This window comes from Elgaria multicarinata, chromosome 1 (genome assembly GCF_023053635.1).
Source record: "Elgaria multicarinata webbii isolate HBS135686 ecotype San Diego chromosome 1, rElgMul1.1.pri, whole genome shotgun sequence".
NCBI classification, from domain to species: Eukaryota; Metazoa; Chordata; class Lepidosauria; order Squamata; family Anguidae; genus Elgaria; species Elgaria multicarinata.
This window is the reverse complement of record NC_086171.1, coordinates 25,194,375-25,222,071: the sequence shown is the minus strand read 5'-3', so window position 1 is coordinate 25,222,071 and position 27,697 is coordinate 25,194,375. Positions and strand designations below refer to the sequence as shown.

The following is a 27,697-nucleotide window of genomic DNA, read 5'->3' as shown; positions in this document are numbered from 1 at the left end:
CAATATGAGAAATATTCCCTAACAGTATATTTGCTCCAATTTCGTAACATTAAGAACTCAAATATACACAACCACATATCTAAGCTGTTGACCAAATGAACTTCAACTCAAACTTTTAAGTTTGTTTTTTTTTTAAATCCTGCAACTTGCCCATTTGCAGAGGCATCTCTCTCAGCACTTCTGGGAATTTCCAGCTTTCACACATACTTTCATATTGATCAAACTGGCTTGATTTGTGTATACAAAAGACAGCCCTTATTCTTTTTCTTTTTTTATGGTGGTTGAAGTTAAGAGCCAGAGCAAAAGAGCTTTGATTTAAAAAAAAGAAAAAAAGGAAAGACGCTTAAAGTGATAGTTATTTATTTAGTCTAATTGCATGATTTTCAATTCCACAAATGTATGAATGCTTCATGAACCCATCCGTTCCCATGTAACTTAAAACTCAGTAAGTTTTTCTTTGGTAGTGTTTTTGCGGGGAGGGGGCTGGGGGCTTAATTAGAAGCAATTGGATTACAAATCAATATTATTAAAAACCAGTATCACTTCTCCATAAATTAGCCCCATCCAAATTATCACTGTAATTTAGAAAAACACATAACTCGGTATGTTAGTTCTAATGTCTGGACTGGCATTTAAAATGTTTAGAATGAGAAGGTGGGGAAGAAGGAATAAACACCTTCATGAGTAGTTCCAATCTCAAGAAACAGAGGATTTACATGTCATCTCAATATATTATGGCAGCCCATAAGAGATACAACTGTCCTAGTTAGGAATGATTTCACAAAATATCCTAGGTATTTTGATTGCTGTAAGTTTTGTTACTATCATTTGTTTTACTATTTTTAGTTTGCACTGCTCTGATTTCCTTTGGGAGGAAGGGCAGTATATAAAGGATTCTCTTAAAATAAATTTGCTTTGCTTAGGTGTACAAAATAAAAGAATTCCCCATGAGGTCTCATCCTTCCCCAACCTGATGCCCCCCATATGTTTTGGACTTCAACCCCCATCAGCTCCAGCTAGCATAGCCAATGGTGAGGAATGCTGGGAGTTGTCCAAAACTTCTGGAGGGTACCAGGCTGGGCAAGGCTGCTCTGCTGTAAGGCTTTCAAGACAGAAACTTGGAGGAGAGGGGATCAAAGCAGATCTTGCATAGTTGTAGAATTATACCCCAGGTACTAAAATGTCAGCATTTGCCAGGAATATGGTCGTAGCAGTCAAAAGAGACTGCAGTTCTATCAATTTACAGAAAGCCATTTTCAAACAAAAATAATTTATTTAAAAATAAGACCATTTTGTCAGTACATTGTTCAAAATGTTAAGCAGCTCCTGTGCTGGACAATGTTACTTACTTATCCAAGTCTCTTGTAACCAAAGAAGCAGCCCTGAGAAACATATCAGAGCTTTGCAGCCACATGAGAAATGGCTTCTGCGGCTTTGTTATTACACAGGTAGTTGGTTCTATCAGCTAAAGTCTAGTGACTTGGATTTATTTTATGCATATTGGGTTTTCTTCTATTACTCTTCAGGAGATTGTACTCCCTCGAGTCAGCTATGTTCATTGGTCAGAATAAATTCCAGCATCTGACACCATTTCCATTAATCACAGACAAGCCAGGATACGTGAGCAAGATAAGAGATAAAACAAACATATCTGGTGAATGGTACGTACATTATTTATGTATGCCCTTCACTAACACAGTAGAAGGCATCCTTTCTTCTTCCTTCACAGATTATATTCCCTCCAATATGAGACAAGCAGTACAGCAGCCAACTCTGAAATATAGAAAATGCAATGCAAGAAAGGAAAGACACACTTTTCCCTCCTTCAGAGTACGCCAATGATATGGTTGTGCTGCTCAGGAACATATCTACACAGCTCCAGAACAAGTCATTTATCATCATTTAGGAACATGCATCTATCAGGTCCATTACTTTTCCCTGTCCATGTGCACATGAGGATGTAAAGAAGAAACAGCAGTAGACATGAATCTGTAAATACTGGAATGATCCGATGAGAGTCTGGCATTGAACTAGCAAAACATACAGCTTGTCCAACATTGTGTTGTGAGGTCCTCATCAGAACTTTCCAATATGGGAGACCATCACCCTCCTTGCATTTTAAAAGCCAAGTGTGAAAAAGTAGCACTGGAAACTGTTGATTTATATACTTCTAAAGGCATCCAGTCTTCTTTGCTTGAAGTAGTTCATTATGGTTTAAGAGTTTTTACTACTAAATATTGATTACAAACTAATCAGTAATATAGGGTAGGGAGCCAAGATTTAAAAAGTATTTGAATGCAGAGTTACCCACGTACATAACATTTGGATCCTGATGAATCTTATTAAGTATAGTATATCAGTTACAAAAAAGATTAAATGCAATTTAGAATATTACAGTTCTTCCTGCTTAGATTAAGGCGCCTGGAGTTTTTATACCAAAGCAAAGTTACTGGGCTTAGGAGTTATAAAGCAAAGATTTTGGTAACTGGCAGACAGGCACCCAAATGGTCACTAAATTTTGGTTAGGGTAACCCAGAACAGGTAGCAATAAGTACATAATGCCATTAGCCATTCGTAGAGCAATAGCAGACTTTACCATAATATTTGAGAGAATCTCAGTTTTTTACTATGTCAGATTCTTCATTGTAAGGTTAATGAGGACACATAGTTGAGACAAGGAATTTTAGTTATTTGGCTTATTACATAAGTCACAATAATTTCATTTGTTCACCTTTTCCTCCCAGTACACACCACTCATTAGGAAAACCCAGTAACTGCTTCAGAAATAGAGGTAAAAGCTAAATCACGTTCCTTTTTTTACCTGAGAAGCCTAAAGAGGAGACATACTGTCAAAAAAGAGGATATTCTCACATCTTATAGAAATGCCTGAAAATACTGTATTTCAAAGCACTGTTATTCACACAATTAGCTGCAATGTACAGCTTTTGTTTTACTCCAAGGCTTAATACTCTAGTAATTTGCAGGTGTGCAATCGGAAGTGCAGACTGATTGATTTCATCATATACCATTCCTTTTGATTTCACTGGACTGCTTTCAAATATAGATAACAGGGAAAGAGTAAGATTCAGCTTGGACTGCTGCACTTTCATCCTCCTCCTTCACATTCGCTACTTTCTGCTTACACATACATGAGCCTACTCAAAGCTTTATCAACTTCCTCCTAAAGTTCTTAGCTCTTGTGCAGGCAATTTTGGTTACACTGATCTAAATTGTTTTCTGGAAAGTTTAAGTGAGACACTCTGTTTCTCATTTCCCAAAACATCGTCTCACTAGGCTTTGGAGGGCTTGGGAAGACCCAAGAATTATCTTCCAGAGAGCTCTTTCCGTAGGAGTTATGTTCCTGAAATGGAGAGACACAAAGTCTCTCATCAGTACATGATGGGGAAGACACAGCATTGCTGAAAACTTGGTCACTTGGTGGAAGTAGCCTCTTCTTGTATGTTGCTCCAGAAGCTGCAAAATGTAGATTTGTGGTGTCGCTTTCAAGGTCTTCAATACACTGAACAGCAGTACAGGATGACTCTATGGAAAGAGCAAAAAAACAAAAACAAAAGCAAGGCTATTTGGTTAACACAAAAGATGTTCAAAAACCTAATATATTTTTCATATTTTTGTTTAACAGACAATAACTAATTACTAATAATGCAATCCTTAGTGTGTCCATTTATTTGGCTTTATTGTGATTCAGTACTTTTCTTCAAGAGCCTCAACATGCTTAACTCTTCAAGAGCTAAATAAAATACATTGGCCTGGTTCTCACATAACGAACAATGGGTTATAACACAGATAGTTGGGGTCACACAGCAGCAAGTGAGCATGCCTCTTCTTTTCATCAGCTTTCATATATAATCCAGGAACACCCCATTCCTGGATTATTTGATGTGACATCCAAACTGGAACCATGGGTTGTTGAGGAACAAACAATCCATAGTTTTAATCCAGTTTGTTGTGGTGGTAAAACTGGATTTTTTGACCCTCATCTACCCCACGTTCTGGGTTAGGATGTCACATCAAACAACCTAGGAACATCTCCTGCCTTGTTTGTTTGTGAAAGCAAATGCAAAGCAGAAGTGGGAAGTGCACAACAACCCGTGAATTGCCATTACATGTGAACCAGGACAATGCCTATATGTGGAAATAAACTCGATCTTTTAATCAAATGGGACTACTGGAGGACAGCGAATAAAAGATAAAGAAGGTCTCTTGTTGCTGTGTCTTCTGGAGGGTTTAGTGCTCCTCTTCTTACTAGCTCTCATACTTCTAGCTTAAACTGCACACTATGAGCCAAACTAGGGTAAAGGTGTATGTGACTTAAGGAGGTATGGATTTAGTTAAATCTGTTCCATCCATGTTTCACAGATTGGCAGGCGTCTTTCATTCCGTCATCTGCTCATTGACAGAATCAATTTTTTAAACCAGAATTTCATTCTATTTGCACACCTGCACTAATGAGCACTTGTGCATTAGTTTATGAGAATTAGCCCTAATGCATTTAACTAATGCACATTAGCAAAAGTGTGCATTAGAGCTAAAGGGCACTTGCCCATTAGTGCATATACCCCTCCCAGAAGTGAAAAACCGTTCGCAGTCCATGTGACTTGGAAAAAGCTGGTGCACTGCGGAATCCACAGGTCAGATTCATAGGGATCCGAACTCATTTGAATCTGCTGAAGATTTTTCTAGCATCCTTAGTATTACCTAAAGCTAACGTCCAGCCTGCCTACTTTAAAACTATTTTGCCCAGCCAGGAAGAAAACATCTTAAAGCAGCAGAATATGCAGGGTGGCAAGGCAGGGGATTGGGTGGATTTTGGTCTCATCCAGTGTCTTCCTTTTGCGTTAAAAAGTTAACACCCACCCCTGCTCTATAGCTGAACTAGCCACCAGGTGTTTGACAAGCACGTAGGTGCCTGATTTCGCCCCCAAATTTTAAAGAAACAGGCAACAGTCAATATTCTAGGAGTTTTAAATGCTGAGAAGACTCTGCTTAAAAATTCATCATAGCACAGGAGACATCCCCGTTGGGAAGAAAATGAGGACATCTAATTTTTATAAGTGTTTTTCTGTGTAGAAATTTTGCAGTCTATGACGTAGCTCTTAGGATTAATGAATGACCCCAGTAAGCGATTTTAAAAAATGTAGCATGCACTTTTGGGAGGGTGGTAGTTGTGTTCGTGTGTTTTGAAGAGATCACTACTTGTATGGTAAGGATGCATTTGAAAAATGAGTGCCTTTCGGTGCTTTTTTTTTAATATGAAGTAGTTGTGGTAAAAGGTCAAATACAACTAAACTTAACACCTCAGCCTCGTACAAATAAGCAACACTTGACTGAGGAAAAAGCCACAAGGGAAGAGAAAATAAAAACCCCATCAGCAACACCTTTATGTGTGAAGTTGACCAATACGAGACGTAAGTCAAGACAGAAAATGGGGAGGCTTGAACTATAATAAAAAAGCCCATTTTATCAGCTTCAATTGATGAGATTTTGATAAGATACAATAGCGAGCTGCACTCCTAAGCTGTACAGCTTAGGGACAATGGTTTGTATTCGCAAGACTTCATCTTGCAAACCTTGACTTGCCTTTCTTGGTTGCAGATGGGATCAGTTTCAGTTTCCTCAGCATTTCAGCTTGCACTTCTGTCACCAGATGCAGGTTAGACATCTCCCTCTTCAATTCCCAATATGCTTGCTGAACGTTTTCACTGAAAACACATTTTTAAAGTTGACATTTCAGCTGGCCTTGCTCTTCCCAATTCCTATAACCATGGCTATTTATGAAAAGCTTCTCAAAGCAAAAGTAGTTGGCTCAGAGAGCCAATAAAAAAAGGTTTGTAACTCACTACAAAAAGCCATTATTCCCAGGTATGTTAAAAAGTTCACATCTCATTGGGCGCCCCCACTAGCTACTTCACACCACCACCACACCACCACCACCACCTAGTTGTCCAGCTATAAGCCAAGGAGAAAAAAAAGCACTTTTATTTGTGGTTAGCATAAGGGCTAACAAAAGTGAGAGCTGGGGAATCATAAGGAGAGTGGAAGTAATGCCTAGCTGGATCAGACAAAGGTCCTCTTTGCCCGCTTCCAAAGATCCATTCTGTTTCCAAAATTTTATTATTGGCTTTTGAGAAATTCTGTCTCATTTGGACAAAGGAAAGAAGTTATATTTTAAAAAATTATAAACAAAATCAAAGATAGAAAACTCAACTGGCAGAACCTAGCTAGCCTGGGGTCCCTATCCCAGAAGGCCCACCACCTTCCCCTCGTCCCCAACCACCTATCAATGGGGGGGGGGATCCCAATTTTTGTGCAGTGTTTCCTCCACTATTAAAGGTTGAAATGCCTCTCCTAAGTCTTAAGTTACACGCAGTGAGAGCTTTAAGCTAAAATAGACTGGTAGGTTTTGTCCCCTTTGTCCAAGGCCATGCCCACCACTGAAATTCAGCTTCTCCAAAATGGAGTTTGGCCCTTGGGCTAAAAGATCTTCTGGCCCTTGGATTAAATAAGACATAGATTTTGCTTCAGTTATGAACACACAACTCACAATGATCAACTTAAAAAAAAAATCCCCAGTGTCATTCCCTTTCCCTCAGCTGTGTTTCAGTTGTTCAGCATGAAAATGTAATGAGTTTTTCTTTATAGCTACTCTTATTACTGCAATAAAAAAATGATACAAAATGTGGGCATGTTCAGCCTAGAGAAGCGAAGATTGAGGGAAGACATGATAGCACTCTTCAAATACTTAAAAGGTTGTCACACAGAGGAGAGCCAGGATCTCTTCTTGATCCTCCAAGAATGCAGGACACAGAATAATGGGCTCAAGTTACAGGAAGCCAGATTCCGGCTGGACATCAGGAAAAACTTCCTGACTGTTAGGGCAGTATGACAATGGAACCAGTTACCTAGGGTAGTTGGGGGGTCTCCCACACTAGAGGCACTCAAGAGGCAGCTGAGCAATCACCTGTCAGGTATGCTTTAGGGTGGATTACTGCATTGAGCAGGGGGTTGGACTCAATGACATTATAGGGCCCTTCCAATTCTACTATTTATTATTCTATAATTCACTACCATACATTCTGTGAATTATGTCACAATTCCTTTTAACCAACACAATCCCACGGCACTATCTAAAGAAGAGCTTGGCTGTTTTTAAAGTAACAACTCATATTTGATCAAAGAACAACTTGTGTCACTGACAAGCGACAAATATTTCACAAGAATATTAAGTGAATATTGACATTCAAATTAAATCAAAGGGTACTTGCTGAAACAAACATTTCAGAGAACTTCCTCTAGGTGTGAGAAGAGCTGTAGACTTGTTTTCACAGTCGATGTGAAATTAAAGTCTGTATGTGCTAATTTACATACCAGGCGGATACCAAAGAAATACTCTAAAAAATAAAATAAAACTCTCGCTAATAGAGTGATGGACTGACTGTGTTACCTACCGAACAGCTATCTAAATATTGTTTTGGAGAAGCAAGAACATTAGGTGACTAATTAAGATGATTAAATGACATACTGTATAAGTTTTTAGAACAGTGGAGGCCCAATATACTCTTCCATGTCTGCCTCCTTCCAGTTTTCTAACGGAAGTCTAAAAGCAACTTATGAAATGACCTCATCTAACCAAGTCCTATTCCTCCCTCACGTGGAAAACAAGGAAAATGCATTTCCGACGACTGAAAATATCAATTAGTATGTTACAATCCTTGATGCCTTTTCTCAGTATGTGGAGTTTTCATGCTTAACTACACATGGCAGAGATGGTGCTGTGGAGGGAGTGGTCACTGATCAGCCTGTGCGTTCAGTCTCTACACTGCTCACAGCACTATGCATTTTAAGAGCCCCACCCCTGCTTCCTAGGTTCAAAGTGCAGACTGCAGTTATGTCTGCTCTGTTGTGTCACTGCACAGAGGTCTCTTGCAGTTTCCATCTACAGCCTGCAAGGGAGGCTAGTCAAGAAGCAGCTACTGAAAACACAACCGATTCCTGCAGTATTCCAAATAAGGGCATCAAATAACACATTGCTAGATAAAATCTTACAAAGAGTAATTCATGGTCATCTACGGCAAGAGATAATGATTAGGAGATAAGATGTTGTATCACCGCTTTTTCACAGAACAGCATCTGAAGTCGTTTTGCCAATTCTTCCTCTAGCATGCCTTGAAATTGATTTCATCCATATTTGACGACGATTTACAGGCTTCACTAAGAAAACCATTTCCCTCTCCTAAGCTATCTGAACTCTGACCTGAGTTTTGTGAAGACATCTCTCAAAAAGCTAGATCTTAAGAGCCATCAGCTAATTGAAAAAAAGACCAAAGAAGAATAAATGGTTGAAACTTGCAAATGTTTAGGGAAGCCCAACCATAAAGGGCCTCAACTTGCAAGCACTTAGGTGGAAGGAGAAGTGTGAGAGACAAGACCACTGGCAGTAGTCTTCTAGTCCAAGCTTCAGTTCCAAATTCTCCAGTGGTTTGATCACATAAATGTGGCGAGCACCAGTTACATTTGCTAATATACTTCAATTACGGGGTCATTTGCCTTCAATGTTTGGAGGCACTGCCCCTAACTGGATCTGTTTTCACTATCAACTTTTTTTTATGTGCACAGCCAACTCATATACAGTAAGACCTTTCTATCACACCATTTGTGAACAGAGTGCTGGACTAGATAGACCCTTGGTCTGATACAGCATAGCACTTCTTATGTTCTTATTTGAACCACAAGAATAAAAATAATGGGTTGGAACTTGGATCCAGACTCAAGTCCCATGAGTAGACCCATTGAAATAGATGGGACTTAAGCTTGTCATGACTTAGCCATGGAACTTAAATCCCATTGATTGCCATTGGTCTATTCCAAGACAGACCAAGTCTGGATCCAACCCAATGACAACAAAATAGGAAAAAAATACACAGCAGCAGCCAACAAAAGATCAAGCAACCAACAGAAGCCCAATGGCTAGTGTACTATTGGTCAATTTACTGAAAAAAACCCTCTGAAGCAAAACTTTCACTCACCATCTAAAAGCTATCAGGATCAGAGTGAGACAAAGCTCCCTAGGGAGAGAGTTCCGTACCATTGGTGCCACTGCTGAAAAGGCCCTGACTGGCATAGTCACTCACTGCATTTCTGACAGCAAGGGGACAGCAAGGCCTCTCTGTACATGGCTTATGTGAATGGATAGCTTCATATGGGAGAAGTCAGTAGTTGAGGTTTTCTTGATCCGAACTTTTGGGCCCAGAACCAACTGGAAATGAGCGAACTTATCCCCAAATCAGAGTTAGATGCTCTGAATGGCCTGTCTTGCAGTCGTACTCAGGACCAGTTGGCAATTCTGAACTCTCTTCAAAGACAGTCACATATCGAACTTGTGTAACACGCTCTGCTAGGATGTCACTATGGCATATTTTACTGGTCAAGTCTTTCTATTCAAATCACTGTGTTCTTTGAAGTTAAGTAAAGTGGATTGGGTAAGTCACACGGACTCATCTGCACTGTACTTCTATAACAAAGTTGAAACAAATTCATGGGATCTTCATACCTATGAATATTCTGCTGTGGGACAAACTCTCCATTTCTTAAAGTTCCTTCCTGGGATTCAACCTGAAAAACAAAACAAAAGGAAATATGTTCAATATTAGCTCTTTCAGAAATTCTATCTCATTTGGACATAGTGAAGTTATGCTTTTTAAATGTAAAAACAAAATTGAAGATGGAAAGCTCAACCGGAAATGTGACATGGATTTTCCATATATTTTGAATCTAAAACTTTAGATATTCTAAATCAAAACTGAGATTTAATTTAGCATCTTTGACTCATACTTAGTAAATAAAACAAAATTACGGTGCATTAAATTTTACATGTTGAATAAATAACTCAAAAAGTATTCCAACTGCCAGGACCAAGAGTATTTCAGCTGTTTGATAATGAGAAAATTATACAAACAGACACTTAAATTTGAAATCCTATGCCTACTTAACTGTGAGTAATCCCCATTGAACTCAATGGGATTTATTTCTGAGTAGGAATTATCAGATTGCACTGTAAGTGCTTTAAAAGTTCTACTCAAACAAATTCAAAGCTGTACTTGGAAATTATGTTTATAGGAACTCTTGTAAATATTGTTAAGACATGACAACTTAGTAACATACGCATCCTTACATTGGGCTGTATCCTATTGTGCCCACAGCGGGAGCTAATAATTGCACAATGTGGCGTTAGCAGTTCCAAAAGCAATCCCAAATGACTGGAAACTCTTATTTCCAGAATGGGTTAGGTCAGTGGAACTCATAAAGGAGTTCAGCTGACCTGTTCCCATCTGGGAATGAGCATTTCTGCTTGTTTCCAGAGTTACTTTTAAAACCGCTGACTCCCCGTTGCACTAGCAGTTGTCCTGTTGGTACAACATCAGCAGTAGGAAGGACCACAACAGTCCGGTTGGATATTGCCCACTGTTTAAAGTTATAGACACGAAGGCACTGAAAACTGGCAATATTCTCATTTTAGCTATGCTTTTATATTATGTATGCATGCATGTTTGTTTTTGAAGGACAGCACTTGAAAAAACTGGCATTCGACTGCAACTTTGAAATTGCCCATTTTGAACATTATTGTATCCGTTCATTATATTTCTCATGTTATGAAAATATGCATGTTTAGAAATGGAAAAATGTCTTCAAAAAAATAAATAAATCTGCATTTTTGGGAGGGGAGAACTGGCTATTATAGAAAGTTATCTGCAGAAAATTGTCCAACCCACGGCACAGGCTGACAGTGCTTCATCTGATTCCAAATTCATGGACGGGCATTGTAAAATAAATAAACACAATTAAATTAAAGTAAGGAGAAGGCTGCAAAGGGGATCACCAGTGCTTTAAGGCAGGGTTAGGCAACCTAGTGTCTCTAGATGTTTTGGACTACAACTCCCAACAGCCCCAGCTAGCATGGCTAATAGTTGGGGATTATGAGAGTTGCTGTCCAAGGTCTACGAGAGCAGGATTACTGAATCAAAAAGCTTGTAAGAAATTGGAAACTCCCCAACTGACCCAAGCATGAAATACTATTGATTGAAGAGAAAATTATGCACTGCCATGTTGTAACCACCTCCCAATCAAAGCACCCCAAAGCCTGGATAAAGAGCTTCTGCCACCATCAGTAACAACTGCCTGGATCTCTTCTGGTAGCAAGAGCCTTGTACACGTTAAGTAGTTAAGAAATATGAATTAGATTAGTCTGCTATTCCATGTTTACAGAACAGCTATTCACAATTTAAGGAACATTACAAGTCACATAATCATAAGTAAAAAAATGTTTACAACTTATAAAAGACGCTACTAGAACATTAAAATTCATGTCCTAGCTAGAAGATTTCAATGTTTTCTGATGTGTTTTTATTTATATTGGTATTTTATAGGCCCCCTCATGCTCTTTTATAGCTATCTCACAAAGCAGACCATTACAATTCTACTTTCAAAATTAGCAAAGAAATTGCGTTAGAAATTAGTTTTGTCCTATGCAAACAGCCTATACACAGAGGAGGGGTGGGATCACGCTGCCCTATTCCAACCCATCACCCAGCGTGCTTGACTCACCCTCTAAGGCCACCTGAATCCACGCATTGGACTTGACGTTGGAATACGGATCTATGTGAACAGAATCCAGTATGCAAAGGTCCGATCTGCACAAACATTGTCCTCCCATTTTAGGGGATACGTATTGCATCTTGGCTCCTAATGACTAGCATGTCTCTGTCACACCCATGCACACCAGCTGCTTTCAAATTTCATTCTACATTCAGGACTTGCTGGGAGACCAGAAGTAGTAACCCATATGATTTAAGTTTCAGTTTCTGTACAATCATAGTGATGATTCTAGATAAAGTCATTTGAGTTCTATTTCATTTTCAAGTCATGCCACATTTTACTGATGGGAGTTTACTGAAGTGGAATAGCATGACTGTTCAACGAAACAAAACAAAAACAGAAATAATGAAGCAGTGCTTTAATCAGATTCTGCAGAGAAACAACTGGAAAAAGGCTTTTTCATGAATAATCCTACTGAAATCAGAAAGCTCCACAAGTTAAGTGCCATGAATTACATGCTCAGTTCAGCATATTTTAAGCAGCAGATTGAAAAGATGCCAATTCTCCGTACAGGAACACTGCTAATATCATTTCAAGCCATCAACTTGCATTTAGCACCATCTAGTGGAGCTTCTCAAAATCTGCAATCTAGTTTTTGCTACTTGAGGAACATTAAACTAAGCTACATCATTTTAACCTGCCAAGGGTGATGATTGTAATTAGACCATTAGCTGGAAGAATAAAATGAACAAGTTGCAGAAGCCCTTGCTTACTTGGGAGGAGTTTCAAAAGACACTGATCAGCTTGTTCTGCCTAGATAAGCAACTAAACATATTTCAAACTTCCAAGACTTTGCAGTGCTGAGGAACACAGACTTGCCTCTTTTAGAACTAATTTGAGAGATTGCCATGATGTTCTGTTTGGCATCTCCTGAATCTTTGGCTATGGCTTTAAAGCCAACTGAGTATCCAACTCAAGGAAAACATCCACTAATGCGTACATTTACTGAGTTATGAGATTGTCATAAAAAACTTTAATGTAGTAAGGAGGGAGAATAGTATCCACTCATGCAGAACACCAGTAGAACACCAGTAAACCTACCAAGGAAAATACTAAGATTTTTTGCATTGCTGCTGTTTTTATCTAGTTGAGCTTTTATATTGTATTTTATATTCTGGTTTTATACTGTTGTTTTATACTTTGAATGTTTTTAATTTTTGTGAACCGCCCAGAGAGCTCCGGCTATTGGGCGGTATAGAAATGTAATAAATTAATAAATTATTATTATTATTTATTTATATAGCACCATCAATGTACATGGTGCTGTACAGAGTAAAACAATAAGATTGCTCTGTGTGACTCATGTTGGCTGATAATACAAGTATTCTTCTGTATAATGGCCAGAATCCAAAGAACCATGGAATTAGTTCTGCAAATGCAAGAGAGATCTGGGGGTTTGTTTCTTGGATAGCAGACATGCACACACTACCCCAATCACATTGTAAACCTCTTTTGAAAAAGACAACAACCTTCAAAAACAGTTCGTGAGCATGGCATGGAGGCCTGCTGTTCAAAAGTCACAATGGGTTGTACCCAATGCTAGACCGAGTTAAAGTAGATCCTTTGGACAATGGGATTTAAGTTAGACTAACACTGGATACATCCCAATGGGTGTGCAAGAGCTTTTAGGATTATGGATTATGATTAATATTTTTATTCCAATAACATCTATGACAGAAACTTAACTATTGGGCTATGGTGCATACCAACATTCAATTTCATAATCTCGTACATCACCTCTCCCCATCTTCATAACAGAATCCCTAATACTGTAATACCTTCTGTATAGATGTCTGCAATTCTTTTCTAAGATCATTGCATTCTTCCCTCAGCTTCTCCAAATCCTGCTCCAAACTGTGCACTTTCAGGGCATTATTCAGCTTGTCTATTTCCCAGTTAGAAGGGTTTGAATTCAGACTCTTCATCACTGTAAAGAAATAATAAAAGTCCAATTATTCAGTCATAATACAATTCAACACTAAGGGTGATAAGGATGACTCCAAAGTTTTCATTCTACTGAAAGAAAGGGTCCTTCTGCGAACACAATGAAAACTTTGGAGTCAACCCTTGGATTTGCTTTACAAGTTGCTTACTAGTTATAAAGTGACTAATTTATTAAGAAACAATATGTGGAAACAGTTTATTTCAGATGGGAAAGCTTTACTGTAGAAGATCCTCCCTAAGGTATGGAGTCATCCCAGACCAGTAGCTGCTGAGTACCTGTTGCCACTATTTCCCTTTACGGAACTCCACGATTTGTCTGAAATTCTTGCTTTGGGACTGTACCTAGGGCATACTTTCTACTCTTGTTACAAACACACCACCCTCCACGCCAGTAGAATGGGCATGATGGCTGGTTTAAGCATGACTGAGCAGTTTGCCAGAGGAAACCTGACAGGCTTCTTTGGCACCAAACAATCCTTCAGTCATTTACGAAAGTTTCTTCTATAGGAGTATCTTGCAATATGGCTCATATGGAACTGCCTTGCCCATCCTAATGGATGACTTGTGCTGAAAATAGATGGAGAGAGTGTGATCCTGTTGATTGTCTTGGACTTTCAGTGGCTTTCAATGCCATTGACCATGGTATCCTTCAACACAGGTTATCTAGGTTTGGGATTGGAGGTATTGTGCTAAGGTGGCTCCATTCCTACTTAAGACAGCCAATTTCAGAAAGTGCCGGTAAGGGAGTACTGTTCAATTCACTGGCATTTGTGTTATGGGATCCCTCAGGATCCTATTTTGTCCCCCATTATCTCTAAGATTGACATGAAACTGCTGAGTGAGGTTATCCAGAGGTTTGGAGTGAGGCATCATCAATACGCAGATAACACCCAATTCTATTTCTCACCCAATTCAGGTAAAGTAGAGATGGTGTTGAATAGTGCCTGGATGCAGTAATAGATTGGATGGGAACCAACAAACTGAAGCTCAATGCAAAACAAGAGGTCCTGCCAGTGAATGGTTTCTTTGCCCACGTTAGTGGTGTTTGCTTTGCGCTGGATGGCGTTGCACTCCCGCTGAAGGAAGATGTTTGCACTCTAGGGGATGCTCACTAATCCACTGTAAGTCATTGGAGATGCAAGGTGTGTCTGCGCCAGAGCACCTTCTATCAGCTAACCTGGCATGTCAGCTACAACTCTATCTGGAAAGAAACAGAGCTCAATGGCCCATGTCATGGCAACCCATAAATTAGTCTGCTGTAATGTTCTATGTGGGGCTGCCTTTAAAAATGTTTCAGAAACTGCCATTAGTCCAATATTCAGTGGTGGGGCTGTTAACTGGAACATTTTATGGCAACATTACACCATGTGCTCTGCCAATTGCACTACCTCCCAATGTATTTCAGAGCTCAATTCATAACACTACTTTTGATCAGTAAAGCAATTCACAGCTTGGAACCAGGATACCCAAGGGACTGATTTAAGAGTTGCTAGGTGCCTACCTGGATGTCATTTGGGGGCCAAAGACCCTTTTATTTTCCCAGGATTTAAATGCCCCTGTACAATGCTTGGTGTTTATTTTTGATTTTGCTTACTGCTTTTTTATATCATGGGAGTTTTAATGTTTGTGTTTTATTGTAATATTAACTTTCTGTAAGCCACCCTAGGGACCTGTGGAAGGGCAAGGCATGAATAAAATAAGATATGCAAAAATAGTTACAAAACATTTCCCCCTATCTACGCACCTAGTTAAACTAGAACCAAAAGCAGCTTTCCTTCTCCAAATGTAGTATCAATGTTTATATAATTTGCAAAGGAAATGCTGGTAATCTACAATCACAGTGATAGTAATACCACCAACAAATAGAAATGCTTGTTTCTATTTGAGGCACTGCAGTTAGATTCTGTCACATGAACTGAATGCATTGGCAGAAAAAACAGATGAAAACCACATGGTTTGCATACATGGATGCAGCTCTATAAACGTGTGTTTACATTTACACTTCAATAGACAACACACACCTTGTTGAGTTTCCACTTCAGTTCTTAGTTGTAGGAGCTCCACTTCTTTAGACTGCAACTGCTCATTCAAGATTTTCAGGGATTCAGTGTTCTCTTTCATCTAGTTTGAGGAAGGAACACACTATCAGAGCTTTGTCAGTCTAGCTTGCTAGTCATTAATAAAGTCCACACTTGCTTGAAGTCTTAAGAGACTAAATGGCAACCAGTTTTCACAAACAGATGGCTCAGCTGTTAGATGCTCACTTAGGGCTTTAGAAACAATAAACAAGTCAACATCAGATACAGATATCAGTTCCCTGCACACTATGAAAGATAGTACTTTGTTCTGAGAGGGCACAAGACCAAATCCTGCAACCATTAAGACAGGCCATCAAATTGAGCTCAACTAGTTGGCAGGCTTGCCAACTTTTTGTTTTGTTATTCTTTGCCTTATCTGTTCTGTCTTCCAAAGGTTTTGCGCCACATTCAATTTTGTTTTTAATATCATTACGACTGCTGTATATTGCATCACCAGAGGGCTTCTGCTATTATGCCTTCTAATAGCAAACTTAGGTAGTTGAGTACAAAAAGATTGGGGCCACTGAGAAGTAAGAGGGAGGTATCAGCATGGTTGGGTGTGGCGGGGGGTGGGGGAGAGAGAAAGGAACCAAAAGACAGCCCAGAAGGACTGAGCATGCTGGGTAGACTCCAGGCACCACAAAAGGTAAGTGTCAGCTGGAGATGAAAAACAGAAAACGGAGGAAGTTGGGGGAGAAAGGAAGACTGAATGTGCCTTACTGAGTCCCTTACAGTATCCCAGAAGAGAGCAAGGCTTGCTAGAACCCAGAATAGGAGCATTCCTGTTATGGGGTGAGGATACACTACAACACTTTGCTGCAGGTCCCCCTTGTCATCTAATTTTGTATAGATTACAGTACCTTGCTTTCTTTAAGAAGTTGTAAATTTATCTAAGAGATGAACAAGATGAACAAGATTCTCTTTCTTCATACAGTGCATGAACATAAAGAGCACACATACGCACTTTTTTCACTCCAACTAATTTAATAAGATTTAAGTAGATGTTTTGCTCCTGCATTGAAATCAACATGACTTCAATGTTTGCGTTCAGCTAGAACACAACCAATGTTTTTAGTGACTGGAATGCCTAGCAACTACTTGCTTCAAAGGTCAGAAAGTCTTATCTTGCTTGCCCTATAAAAGTCACAGTATCCTTTCTACGCTGCACTACACTTGTAGCATCACAAATCCCTTTTAACCCACAACAAAAACCACACACAAATCCTAAACATACCATTTTATCCAGTTTGCTTTTCAGATTATCTCGTTCAATACAAGCTTCACGATAAGCTTGATAAGCTTTGTTAACCTGCTCACGACCAACTGAGCTGGTTCCTTCTTCCAGGTGGGAGCCAAGAAACTAAAAGATTAGAGATGTGAAGGTTACCGTTTTTCTATCCTCCTCCTCCTCCTCCAAATACTGTGAAATGAACATATTTACCATTGCACCAAATCAATTAGTTGATGCATTATTTTACAGCCAGCAGTACTTTTTTTGTGTGGAAAAAAACAAATTACTGTCCCTCTTTGTGTTTAATAACTCTAGCCAATGCAAACTGGGAAAATAATGTGCTTTGTTCAGAACTTTTAACGAGTACAAGGTGGTTAGAAATCAGTGGTTATTCAAATAAAAAATAAGAAAAAAGAAATTGATTTAAATGAGATTTTTAATTAAAGAAAACATACATAAATAATAAACTTCTCTCATTTAAAAAATGACATAGTTGCAATTAAATCTCATCATAAACATGCTAATGCTATACGTACAGTTTCACAAAAAACAAATTAACAGCCCTGTCACAATCACACACTTTGGCCTGGTTCACATGATTGCCGGGTCGTTAACAAGCCACCACACATGTGCCAGCTGGATTTGCATAATTAGCTTCACTGGCCCAACTTCTCATGTTGTGCGAACCCGGTGAGGATGACTTGCTGTAGGGTTATTAACTACTTGCGATCATACATGGGCATTCATTTTACGTTTTCATCTCATGAAAATGGCTCTGTCTAGTCTAACTACCAGCTCTAGCTTCTTGAAAGTTCTGGGATTTTGGTTTATGTTTCTCTGACTAAAGTTACATGTACAAAAACACAGTCTGGATTGTTGTTTTTCTGTGTTTATGTGATGATGGAGCTGAGCCAAGCAAGGCAGAGGAAAGAAAGACAGAAGAGGGGTCAGAGGTTAAGCCAATATAAGACAGTGGATAAAAATTAATAGCTTTTTAAATACACCCACATTTTTAAAGATTTAAATTGGATTTTATATACACATATATCTAAATACTAAGTTTCTCTTAAATAGTAACTTAAACAGGTTAACATAATCCGGGTACAAGCCTGTTAGCCATACAGTTAATCTCTAAATTGAATGAACGCCTCTACCAGATACATTTGTGTTAAAGGAGGCTTTTCTATGTAAATGAAGAATAATTTCTCAAATATGAATATTTATACTCAAACCAAATATAAACATTCCATTTTCATCTGATGAAAATAAACTGTTGTAGCCTGCCCTGTAACTATCAACCCTTGCTTTGACCTATCAGTCATAAGCATTTCTTTTCTGTTTCCTATTTAGTGTTTGTGATGACTAAGACGAGCCAAGACATAATAAAGCAGAAAAGAGCAACACTGGAAAGAATAATATGACAAAACTGTCCAGTGTGCAACTTCCTGTATTGCCATATGTAGGCTGCAATTCCACATCCAATCACCTGAAAGTAAGCCAAATTAACTCAATCAAACACATTTTTGAGTATGTATAAGACAGTGCTGTTAAACTCAATCTGTCATGGATATTGGTCATAAGAAAGACCCTGTATAGACATCCCCTCTACAGGTAAAAAGGAAATCTTGCAAAGTATATAGAGCAAGCCAAAGATGCAAGCATGTAAGAATGAAACAATACAAATACTCTATTTCAGCCCTCCTCAACCTGGCACACTCCAACTGTGTGGGACTACAACTCCCATCATTCCCAGCCAATGGCCTGGTGCCCTCCAGATCTGGAGGGTTTAAAGTTTTTGAAAGTTATTCTATTTAGTTGAAATTTAATATATTTAGCGTATTTTTCAGGAAATATCTGAAAAAGTTTCAATGGGAAACTATTCTGCTTCCTGACTCCTAGCTGAGCAGGGCAGAGAGGAGGAGCTGCCCCAGCTAAACTAGGAGCTAGAAAAGGAAGCCAGCTGCCAGAGAGAGAATGATCAGAGCGAACAAACAGGGGGAGTGTAGTGGAAGAGGAGACCAAAGCAGGAGAAGAGAGACCTCAAGTAAATCTAGAAGGCTGCCAATTCCAAGAGACCATGTGCTTGCCGTGCGCTCCTGAGAGCTGAGTCAAGAGGTGTGTCCTGAGAGCTGCTGCTGTGCCTGAGGGGCCTGAGGGTGTGTGGCCTGATTGCTGTCAGCGGCTGAGTGAGCCTCATTTTGCTTCATGACTCCTAGCTGAGCAGAGAAGAGGAGCTGCCCCAGTTGAACTAGAAGCTAGAAAAGGACGTCAGCTCCCAGAGAGAGAGAGCAAATGCAAGAGGTCACCAGCAAGGTTAGCAAGCAGTTTCAAAGAAGCTATTGTAGAAAAGAGGGCTTCCTTCAAAAAATGGAAGTCTTGCCCAAGTGAGGAAAATAAAAGGGATCACAAGCTGGCACAAAGGAGATGCAAGTGAAGAATATGAGATGCAAAAAAGCATTTTGAGGAGCACATCGCTAATAATATCAAGTCCAACAATAAAGAATTCTTTAAATACATCAGAAGCAGGAAACCAGCTAGGGAAGCAGTTGGACCGTTGGATGATAATGGAGTTAAGGGAGTACTAAAGGAGGGCAGGAAATTGCAGAGAAGCTGAATGAATTCTTTGCATCGGTGTTCACTGCAGAGGATACAGGATAGATGCCTGTGTCTGAACAGATGTTTTCAGGAAGTGAGTCTGAGGAACTGAGGCATATAGCGGTGACTAAAGATGAAGTTCTCAACCTTATTGACCAATTGAAAGCAAATAAATCACTAGGCCCAGATGGTATCCATCCTAGAGTTCTCAAAGAACTCAAATATGAAATTGTGGATCTCTTCACAAAAATATGCAACATGTCCATATGCTCAGCCTCTGTACCAGAGGACTGGATGATGGCCAATGTAACACCAATTTTCAAAAAGGGATCCAGGAAATTACAGGCCGGTTAGCTTGAAATGTGTTCCAAGTAAATTGGTTGAAAGCATTATTAAAGACAAAATTAGTAAGAATATAGAAGGGCAGGTCCTGCTGAAGAAGAATCAGCATGGTTTCCGCAAAGGCAAGTCCTGTCTCACTAATCTACTAGAATTCTTTGAGAGTGTCAACCAACATGTAGACGGGGTGATCTGGTGGACATTGTTTACTTGGACTTCCAAAAGGCTTTTGATAAAGTCCCCCACGAAAGACTCATGAACAAACTTAGCAGTCATGGAATAAGAGGAGAGGTATTCTTATGGATCAGTAACTGGTTAGAGAACAGAAAACAGAGAGAAGTAATAAATGGTCAATTCTCCCATAAAGTAAATAGAGTGGTCCCACAGGGATCAGTATTGGGACGAATTCTTTTCAACTTGTTCATAAATGATCTGGAATTAGGAGTGAGCAGTGAAGTAGCTTGGAAAAAAGGAGGCTAAGGGGAGACATGATAGAGGTGTACAAAATTATGCATGGTATAGAGAATGTGGATAGAGAGACATTTTTCTCCCTTTCTCAAAATACTAGAACCAGGGGACATTCCATGAAGTTGATTGGAGAGAGATCAAGGACAAATAAAAGGAAGTACTTCTTCACACAGCGCATTAAATTATGGAACTCACTACCACAGGATGTAGTAATGGCCACCAATTTGGATGGCTTTAAAAGGGGGTTGGATAAATTCCTGGAGTTGAAGGCTATCAATAGCTATTAGCCCTGATAGTTGTGTGCTATCTCCAGTATTCGAGGCAGTAAAGCCTGTGTGCACCAGTTGCTGGGGAACCTGGGTGAGAGGGTGCTGTTGCACCATGTCCTGCTTGTTGGTCCCTGGCCAATGGCTGGCTGGCCACTGTGTGAACAGAGTGCTGGACTAGATGGACCCTTGGTCTGATCCAGCATCAGGGCACTTCTTTTGTTCTTATTTAAATCAGTGATTCAAATCAATCTTTTTTCTTGCTGATTTAAACCAATCCATTCCTGCTATTTTCACACACATAATGTAAGCTACCTTATCATGTCAAACGGGGGGTGGGGAACACTGCATTGCTAAAAAGTTACATACCTTTTCTTCTAACAGTCTTACTCTTTTCTTTAAAAGTGAGTTCTCTCTTTCAGTCTCTTTCAGTCGTTTTTTGATATCTTCATAAGCAGTGACAAGTGCAAAATGTGAAGCAACAGACTCTTCACCTGTATACACTGGAACAGGAATTTCTCCATCTTGTTTATGATGAGTGTCTGCTTTTTCATGGTTCAAAATATCAATGTCATCTTCGGCTAATTCATCCATGACAGCTGAATAAAAATCAATATGTTATTAAACACTCTAAGTATATATCACAAATATTTAAATTTTTAGGAATTGTGCTCTAAAGTATGAATAGGCAATCTGGCGTCCTGCGGGTATTTTGGACTACAGTTCAAACAAGCCCCAGCCAGCACAGCCAATGAATGGTCAGGGATTGTGGGAGTTCCAGGTACATACCTCAGCAGTTCTGCACATTAAACTTTTGCTATTATCACAGAATTAAAAACAAAAAACACACACCAAGCAACTGATCTTATTATCAATTCTTTACTATCAGCCAAGGCCCACTTCACAATGTTATGTTTACATTTTGTGAAAATATTGTACATAAAAATCCCTCCAGATGTTTCTACTACATGTGCATGAAATACTTCTGCTCTGACAAGGTTGTATGGATTCTACAACTTAGAATTTATACAGCACATCCAGGTTTTGAACATTTATTCTGAACTAGCAAGTTGATTTTCTCTCCCCAGTTGTATTTATTTTACTTATTTATTAAATTTAAGTCCCTTCTTTCTTCTTCAAGTAACTCTCAAGGCTGCTAACAATAAAATAAATAATAAAATACAAAATTATAATTAAAACATAAAAGCAAATCAATTAAAGAGCCAATAAAAAAGCACCTACCAGTTAAAACCCTCTCCATGAAACAGGCCAACTTAAAAGTCAAAAACCTACCTGAATAAAAACATATTTGCCTGCTAGCAGAAGGATAACAATGATAAAACTAGCGTAGTTTCCCTTGGCGGGGAGTTTCAGCAGCCACTGAGAAGACCCTTTCAGTAGTATTTCACCAAAACGTTTCAAGTAACATTTTAGATTTATTGCTGATTGTTCCAACCCACCCCACCCCGCCACAAGTTGTATCTGGTTTTGATTTGGTATGAATTCCTGTTTTAATAGCAATACATTGCATTGAATTGAACACTCTAGAGTTCAGATGGGTAAGAGGAAGCCAGGAAATTTTCTTATAGTGCAACTTCTCTTTGGGGATATTTGCAGAATTTAATAACTACATAGTCCTTGCATAATCCACAATCAACTCCTTTCATGCACATTAAACTAATAAGATATGTTAGGTTACATTTAAAGCAGAACATTGGTCAGGGAGGCTTTGAGTTCTAGCCTCTATCTCTGCAAATGACATATGGGAACTCGATGCTTAAAAATATATAATGCTGGCTACTTTTCTCAAAGTTTGTGCTTTTAGATAAGACATTCAATTACACTGTTATCTCAGAATTTTATGAAAGTGGATTGAATCCAGATTTATTAGAGTGCAACTGGGCTGGAACCTGCTCTATACAGCAACCCTTCTAGTCACCTGAAAGGGGCCCTGTTAAATGGGGTGAGCTGTGTTGCTGGGGAAGGAGCACCCCCCAAATTGGGCAGAGGCACCTTTTGTGAGTGGAGCCCTTCATCCACAAATGGTAGATCATGAATCCAATCCAAAGAGTAGTGTTTGGAAATACTTTTCTGACAACTATGATGCATGTAATCTAAAGTCATTGTGGTCTGAAGGGGCAAAGGTAGAGAACAAGAATCTACAAAGGCTTAAGCACAATTTGTTTGTTAGAACTATCTAACAATAATAGTGTTTATGTAAGAACTTTTCAAACAAGTATTTCCAAAATGAGAGCCAAGTTTTAAAGTGCAGTATACCCTGATTCCTTCTGCTGGGGGTGAGGGGACCCATGTCAACTTTTAATACTTTCCCCCTTCTCAGTAGACTCAGAGCTTTCTGAACAATATATGAAGCATGATTTTCATGCCTTGCTCAAACCTTTGTGGAGGGAGAGGCAACTTGGATTAGGAAGGCTCCATAACTGTCTGAGTGAGAGGAAGGAGATATCAACAGCGAGGAACACAGAACACACAAAATACAAACAACAACAACAACCCAACACTCAGAAACTCCTGCATCTTCACATGAAACTACAGGGGGGGGGAAAGATCTCATTCAACAGGAAAACAGAGGATAGATGTAAAGCAGTTAAGCCTGGAATCTGAGGTCAGTGGGGCCGGGCAGAAGCCTAAACAGTTCCCATGACTCATTAAAGAGTCCACTTCATTAAAGAGCTCCGAACAGAGTAAGAATCAAGGTGAAAGTACTCACCCCTGGGGGTTGTACCCCTTAATGGGTGAAGGCAACTACCTTGTCTACTGCCCATGCCACTGACCTGTGATTCCAATTCCGACTGCTTTAAGAATAGACATCCCCAATTCAGTCTCCTGGCTACAGAAAATGAAATGGGTGTTTTTTCCCCCTAAATTGAAATGTCTAATACTTCCTCGACCCATCCACCCCGCCCCCATTCATTTTGAAAATGCATTTTTAAAAGCTTAACCATACCTGTTCACACACAGGACTGGCAATTTCCCACACTCATCTATTGCTCATGATTTAAAAACAGCACCAGTGGGCATTTGGCAACTGCCAACTTCTGAGGCACAGCTTTCCTACTTTTTATTAAAGGTAGTCCCAGCCAAACAAATCTCTTTCTCGTAGTCTTTCCCTTGACTCTTTCCACAGCAACCCAACTTAGACAAAGCATTACTGAAGAATCAGTTCCACAGGACCTGGATAATTTTAACCAGCATCTTTGTTCAATTCAAAGATTGTGATGGATCAGTTGTCATTGTAGTTTACCAACATAGAAATGCCCACTAACAGTACATCTGAAAATGTTATATCTACACATTACATGAAATGAGCCTGATTAAAGCAGCCTTGTATTTATGCACTCATCTGGTTGCCATAGGTGACCAGGAACTGCATAAAGGTGAGTGAGTAGTCGGAGAGAGAAGGGATGGAGCACTCCTTCCTCTTGCCCAGCACAGAACCAAGTCAGCTGCTAGAGAAAGGAAACCCTTCCTCCTCACCTGGCACAGGAATGCAGCTCTTCATCCCTCCTCTGTCAGCAGGCTAGCACATTTATTTTTTTTGCAGGCTAGTAATTTTTGTGGGCTTATTTGCAAAGCTGGATTAAAGTCGAAGAGCTATAAAATGTTCCTGAGGTGCTATGAAAGTATGAGTAGACTGGAGAACGTTAACACTTTAGAGGGCACCGCTTAGCAAGGGAAGAGTGATGAAAGACACCAGTACAGGTTAGAGGAGCGAGAGAGAATGTGATTGAACATAGATTAAAAAGTGAAGGACGGCTGTAGTTGAAGAAGGTGGCTGTGAAGAAAGGGTGTAAACATAACACTTGGGCTGAAAGCTGGTGTGTGCATGTTGGTATCCATGGATAACAGCTCCAACAGGGACATCATAATTATTACTGCAGAATCTTTTTGTAAAAAATAAAGAACATAGCCAAGAGTATTTCATTACCCAGGTGAATGCACAACCACTGAATCTGGTGTTGAACATTGCGGTATAGTTGAACATTTAGTCTAAATTGACCCAAATGATCGGACTACTCACAAAGAAGGAATCTTAGTAAGTGCCACAAAGCTATTATAATAAGCAAATAGGGTGATATGGATATATGAATATAAGAAGAGATATTATGGGATGTTTTGTAGAACAGTTTTTGCACACAGAAATAACTTTTAAGAATGAAAACCATAGCTACTGTCTTGAGTACAATTCAAAATGTTTCCTAAAAAGGAGTCACTTCCACATACAAATTACAGGCAAAATGTGTTCACATCACTCAGTTGATTGCAGCTTCCCAACGTTTGCAGACACAGTAGAAACAAGCACACTTATGACCTTATAGGAAACTAACAACGTGTAGCTCATGTTAGCCACGATTACACATTATTTCAAAACTACTGGTCCCTGCTGTTGACAAGAAACAGAGAAGTTTCTGGAGAGAAATCTAGAGCAAATATTCCCCTTGCTCTACAGAAAGGCCAAAGGAAATCTGTGTGTGGACTGTGAATGCTCAACCAGACAAAAATAAAACCCTTCATACAGAAAGCATATTAGAGAGGCTGCTATTTTCTCTGCAATATCCTAGTTTTCTACACAGAGGGGAAAATGTTTGTTTATTCTGCAGAGAAGCATTCAGGCTGCCATCCTAAACATACTTTTTAAAGCTGGGATTCAAACATGGTGCCTGCAGGCATCATGGCACCTACAGGCACCTCCAATGGTGCCTGTGAAGGGGTCCCTAATATGATGCCCAAACACCCTCAATTTTTTTTAAAAAAAAATCTGTTTTTTTAAATGTGCAATGAATATATATGCAATGCATAAAACTTTCTAGCAATTATATATAGGCTTCTACAAAAGTGGGCCAAACATCCAAATAGGTATCCATTTTAAGGTGGTATCTGCTCAAACATTGAAAGTGTTATAATGTCCTCAATCCATTGTATTATATAGGAGGGAAGTGTTTATCCTTCCAATGTTATAATATCAGTCTTTTAGCTGTCAAAAGGGTGCAACAAATCAATTTACACTGTTAATTTACAGGCAGTAGGTAAATAATTAAAGAGTGTGCACTTCAGGAAATATTAAACATTGCTCCAGTATAACATTTATCTGTGCAATAACCTCCTCCCAAACAGAAGCAACTACTGGGCATTGCCAAAACATGCTTAAAAGAAGCATTAGCTGTATTGCACTGCCAGCAATTAGCCAAATTAGACAATCCCTTACTAAAATGACGTTGCAGTGTCCAATAAACATGAATCAAAAGTTTTTGCTGAATAAGATGCAGACTAAGATCCATACATAGGCAAACACCAAAGCAGCAATCTACTGATTAGGCTTTTTGTGGTGGTGTCCTCAGCAGTTTCTCAAATTCCCAAATGGGCTGATGGGTCCAAAAATGGTGGGGATCCCGTCTTCAGAAGTAAGCCTTACTGAACACCGTAGGAGTTACTTCGGGGTAAAACAAAACAGAGCAAACAATCTGGTGGTCCCAGTTTGTGGGTTGTTCTCCCCAGGGAGATCTGCTGGGCACCAACACAGTCACATTTTCGGTACCAGGTTAGGTGTTTCCCAGGCACTTGACAGCATATGATGAGGGTTCTTTTACCAAGTCTTGGGGTAATTTTAATTGTTTTTAACTGTTTTTAACTGTTTTAACTCTTTCTATGTTTTAACTCCATTTTGAATCTTTTTTTTTTTTAGAGAAAGGTATCTAATCAATAATAACAACCACCAGTGCATAGAATTGTGCTGTTGATCCCAGCAGCCTTACCTGTAGTCTACCAGGTTAGGGTGACCATATGAAAAGGAGGACAGGGTTCCTGTATCTTTAACAGTTGCATAGAAAAGGGAATTGCAGTAGGTGTCATTTGTATATATGGAAAACCTGGTGAAATTCCCTCTTCATCACACCAGTTAAAGCTGCAGGAGCTATACTAGAGTGACCAGATTTAAAAGCGGGCAGGGCACCTGCAGCTTTCACTGTTGTGATGAAGAGGAAATTTCACCAGGTCCTCCATATATACAAATGACACCTACTGCAATTCCCTTTTCTATGCAACTGTTAAAGATACAGGAGCCCTGTCCTCCTTTTCATATGGTCACCCTAGTCTACCGTAGTACTATCTAGACAAGGGATGGGTAAAAGGTAGTCTGGATCTACTGGGAGATCACCAAGTGATCTGCAGTACAATGGCAACTATTTCTGACTCCCAACTGTTTAATAACAGCAGTAACAAAATGAACCCCCTGCCCTAAATTATAGTGCAGAAATGAAGGAAGTTTGGGGCAACCAGGGGTAGATTTTTGTTTGGAAGGGCTGTGAGCTACGTTCACTTCTGGGATCAAAACAACTTCCTGGTCTCAGAAGTGTTGAACTCCGTCTTTTGCAATAGGCTGTGGTTGGTGGCTCTTGGGCTTCTAGTGAAAAAAAAAAGCAGCAGCAAGTAGACCCTGCAAGCCCGACGTCTGTCCCCCCTGACCGAGACACACGGGTTAACTACCTTGACTGTGAGAAACACAGGGTCCCATGCGCCCTGAGAGTCGCATTGGCCCTGCTGCCACTCAGGACAGGACATCTCCTGCGGGTGGTGGTGGGGGAGAGAAGCCCTATGAGAGGGAGGAAAAGTGATGGTGGTGAGGAAACAAGGCTATGCGGTGTGTGTGGGGGGGGGGGGTACCAGGGAGGAAATGGGTGTGGAGCTGAACAGCGGACAGGACCCCTAAGTAGAAGAGGCGCTTTCAGAGCGGAGCGTTACCTGCGGCCAGCAGGCTCGTCGCAGAAGTGGGCGGACCCTCGCCGAGTTCCTTTCCTCTCCGGTCACACAAGTCAACAGTGCGACGGAGCCACCGCGGAAGGGACCAGGAAGATGGTTTCACTGCGGCCGGTGGTCCTCCGCCCCCTCACGACGCTCATCGTTCTGCACCCAGCCCCAGAGCCGCAGCGACCCAGAACAAAACCACCCGCAGCCACAGGACACCTTTCTTTCCCTTTCGCCTCACACACTCCAGGAAGCCAACCTTCCGCCCCCTCACCTCACGTGATCGCAACGTGTACCGACAATAACTTTCCACCTCCGGACGTAGGCAAGCACGGCACGCC

At 40.0% G+C, this 27,697-nt stretch overlaps 1 protein-coding gene across 2 annotated transcripts; it reads right to left on the bottom strand.

The window, feature by feature from the left end:
• Nucleotides 1-343: 343 nt before the first annotated feature.
• On the bottom strand, nucleotides 344-27,615 carry AZI2 (5-azacytidine induced 2). 2 transcript variants are annotated; one of them, XM_063125069.1, is made up of 8 exons: nucleotides 27,354-27,615; nucleotides 20,964-21,193; nucleotides 16,930-17,055; nucleotides 15,639-15,738; nucleotides 13,452-13,600; nucleotides 9,572-9,633; nucleotides 5,602-5,723; nucleotides 344-3,543 (listed from the first exon to the last, which is right to left on the bottom strand). In XM_063125069.1, the coding sequence occupies exons 2-8, from the start codon at nucleotides 21,186-21,188 to the stop codon at nucleotides 3,191-3,193; spliced, it is 1,137 nt and encodes a 378-aa protein (XP_062981139.1). In that variant the 5' UTR covers nucleotides 21,189-21,193; nucleotides 27,354-27,615; the 3' UTR covers nucleotides 344-3,190. The 2 variants fall into 2 exon arrangements, with proteins under 2 accessions (XP_062981139.1, XP_062981131.1); XM_063125061.1 differs by lacking the exon at nucleotides 27,354-27,615 and adding an exon at nucleotides 27,099-27,119.
• Nucleotides 27,616-27,697: the final 82 nt, after the last annotated feature.

Coding starts and splice junctions, on each gene's coding strand:
- AZI2 (XM_063125069.1), bottom strand. CDS start 21,188: ATGGATGAATTAGCCGAAGATGACATTGATATTTTGAACCATGAAAAA. Junction 9,634..13,451: donor TGCAGACATCTATACAGAAG/GTATTACAGTAT, acceptor TTTGTTTTTCAG/GTTGAATCCCAGGAAGGAAC. Junction 5,724..9,571: donor CCACAGCAGAATATTCATAG/GTATGAAGATCC, acceptor ATGTGTTTTCAG/TGAAAACGTTCAGCAAGCAT.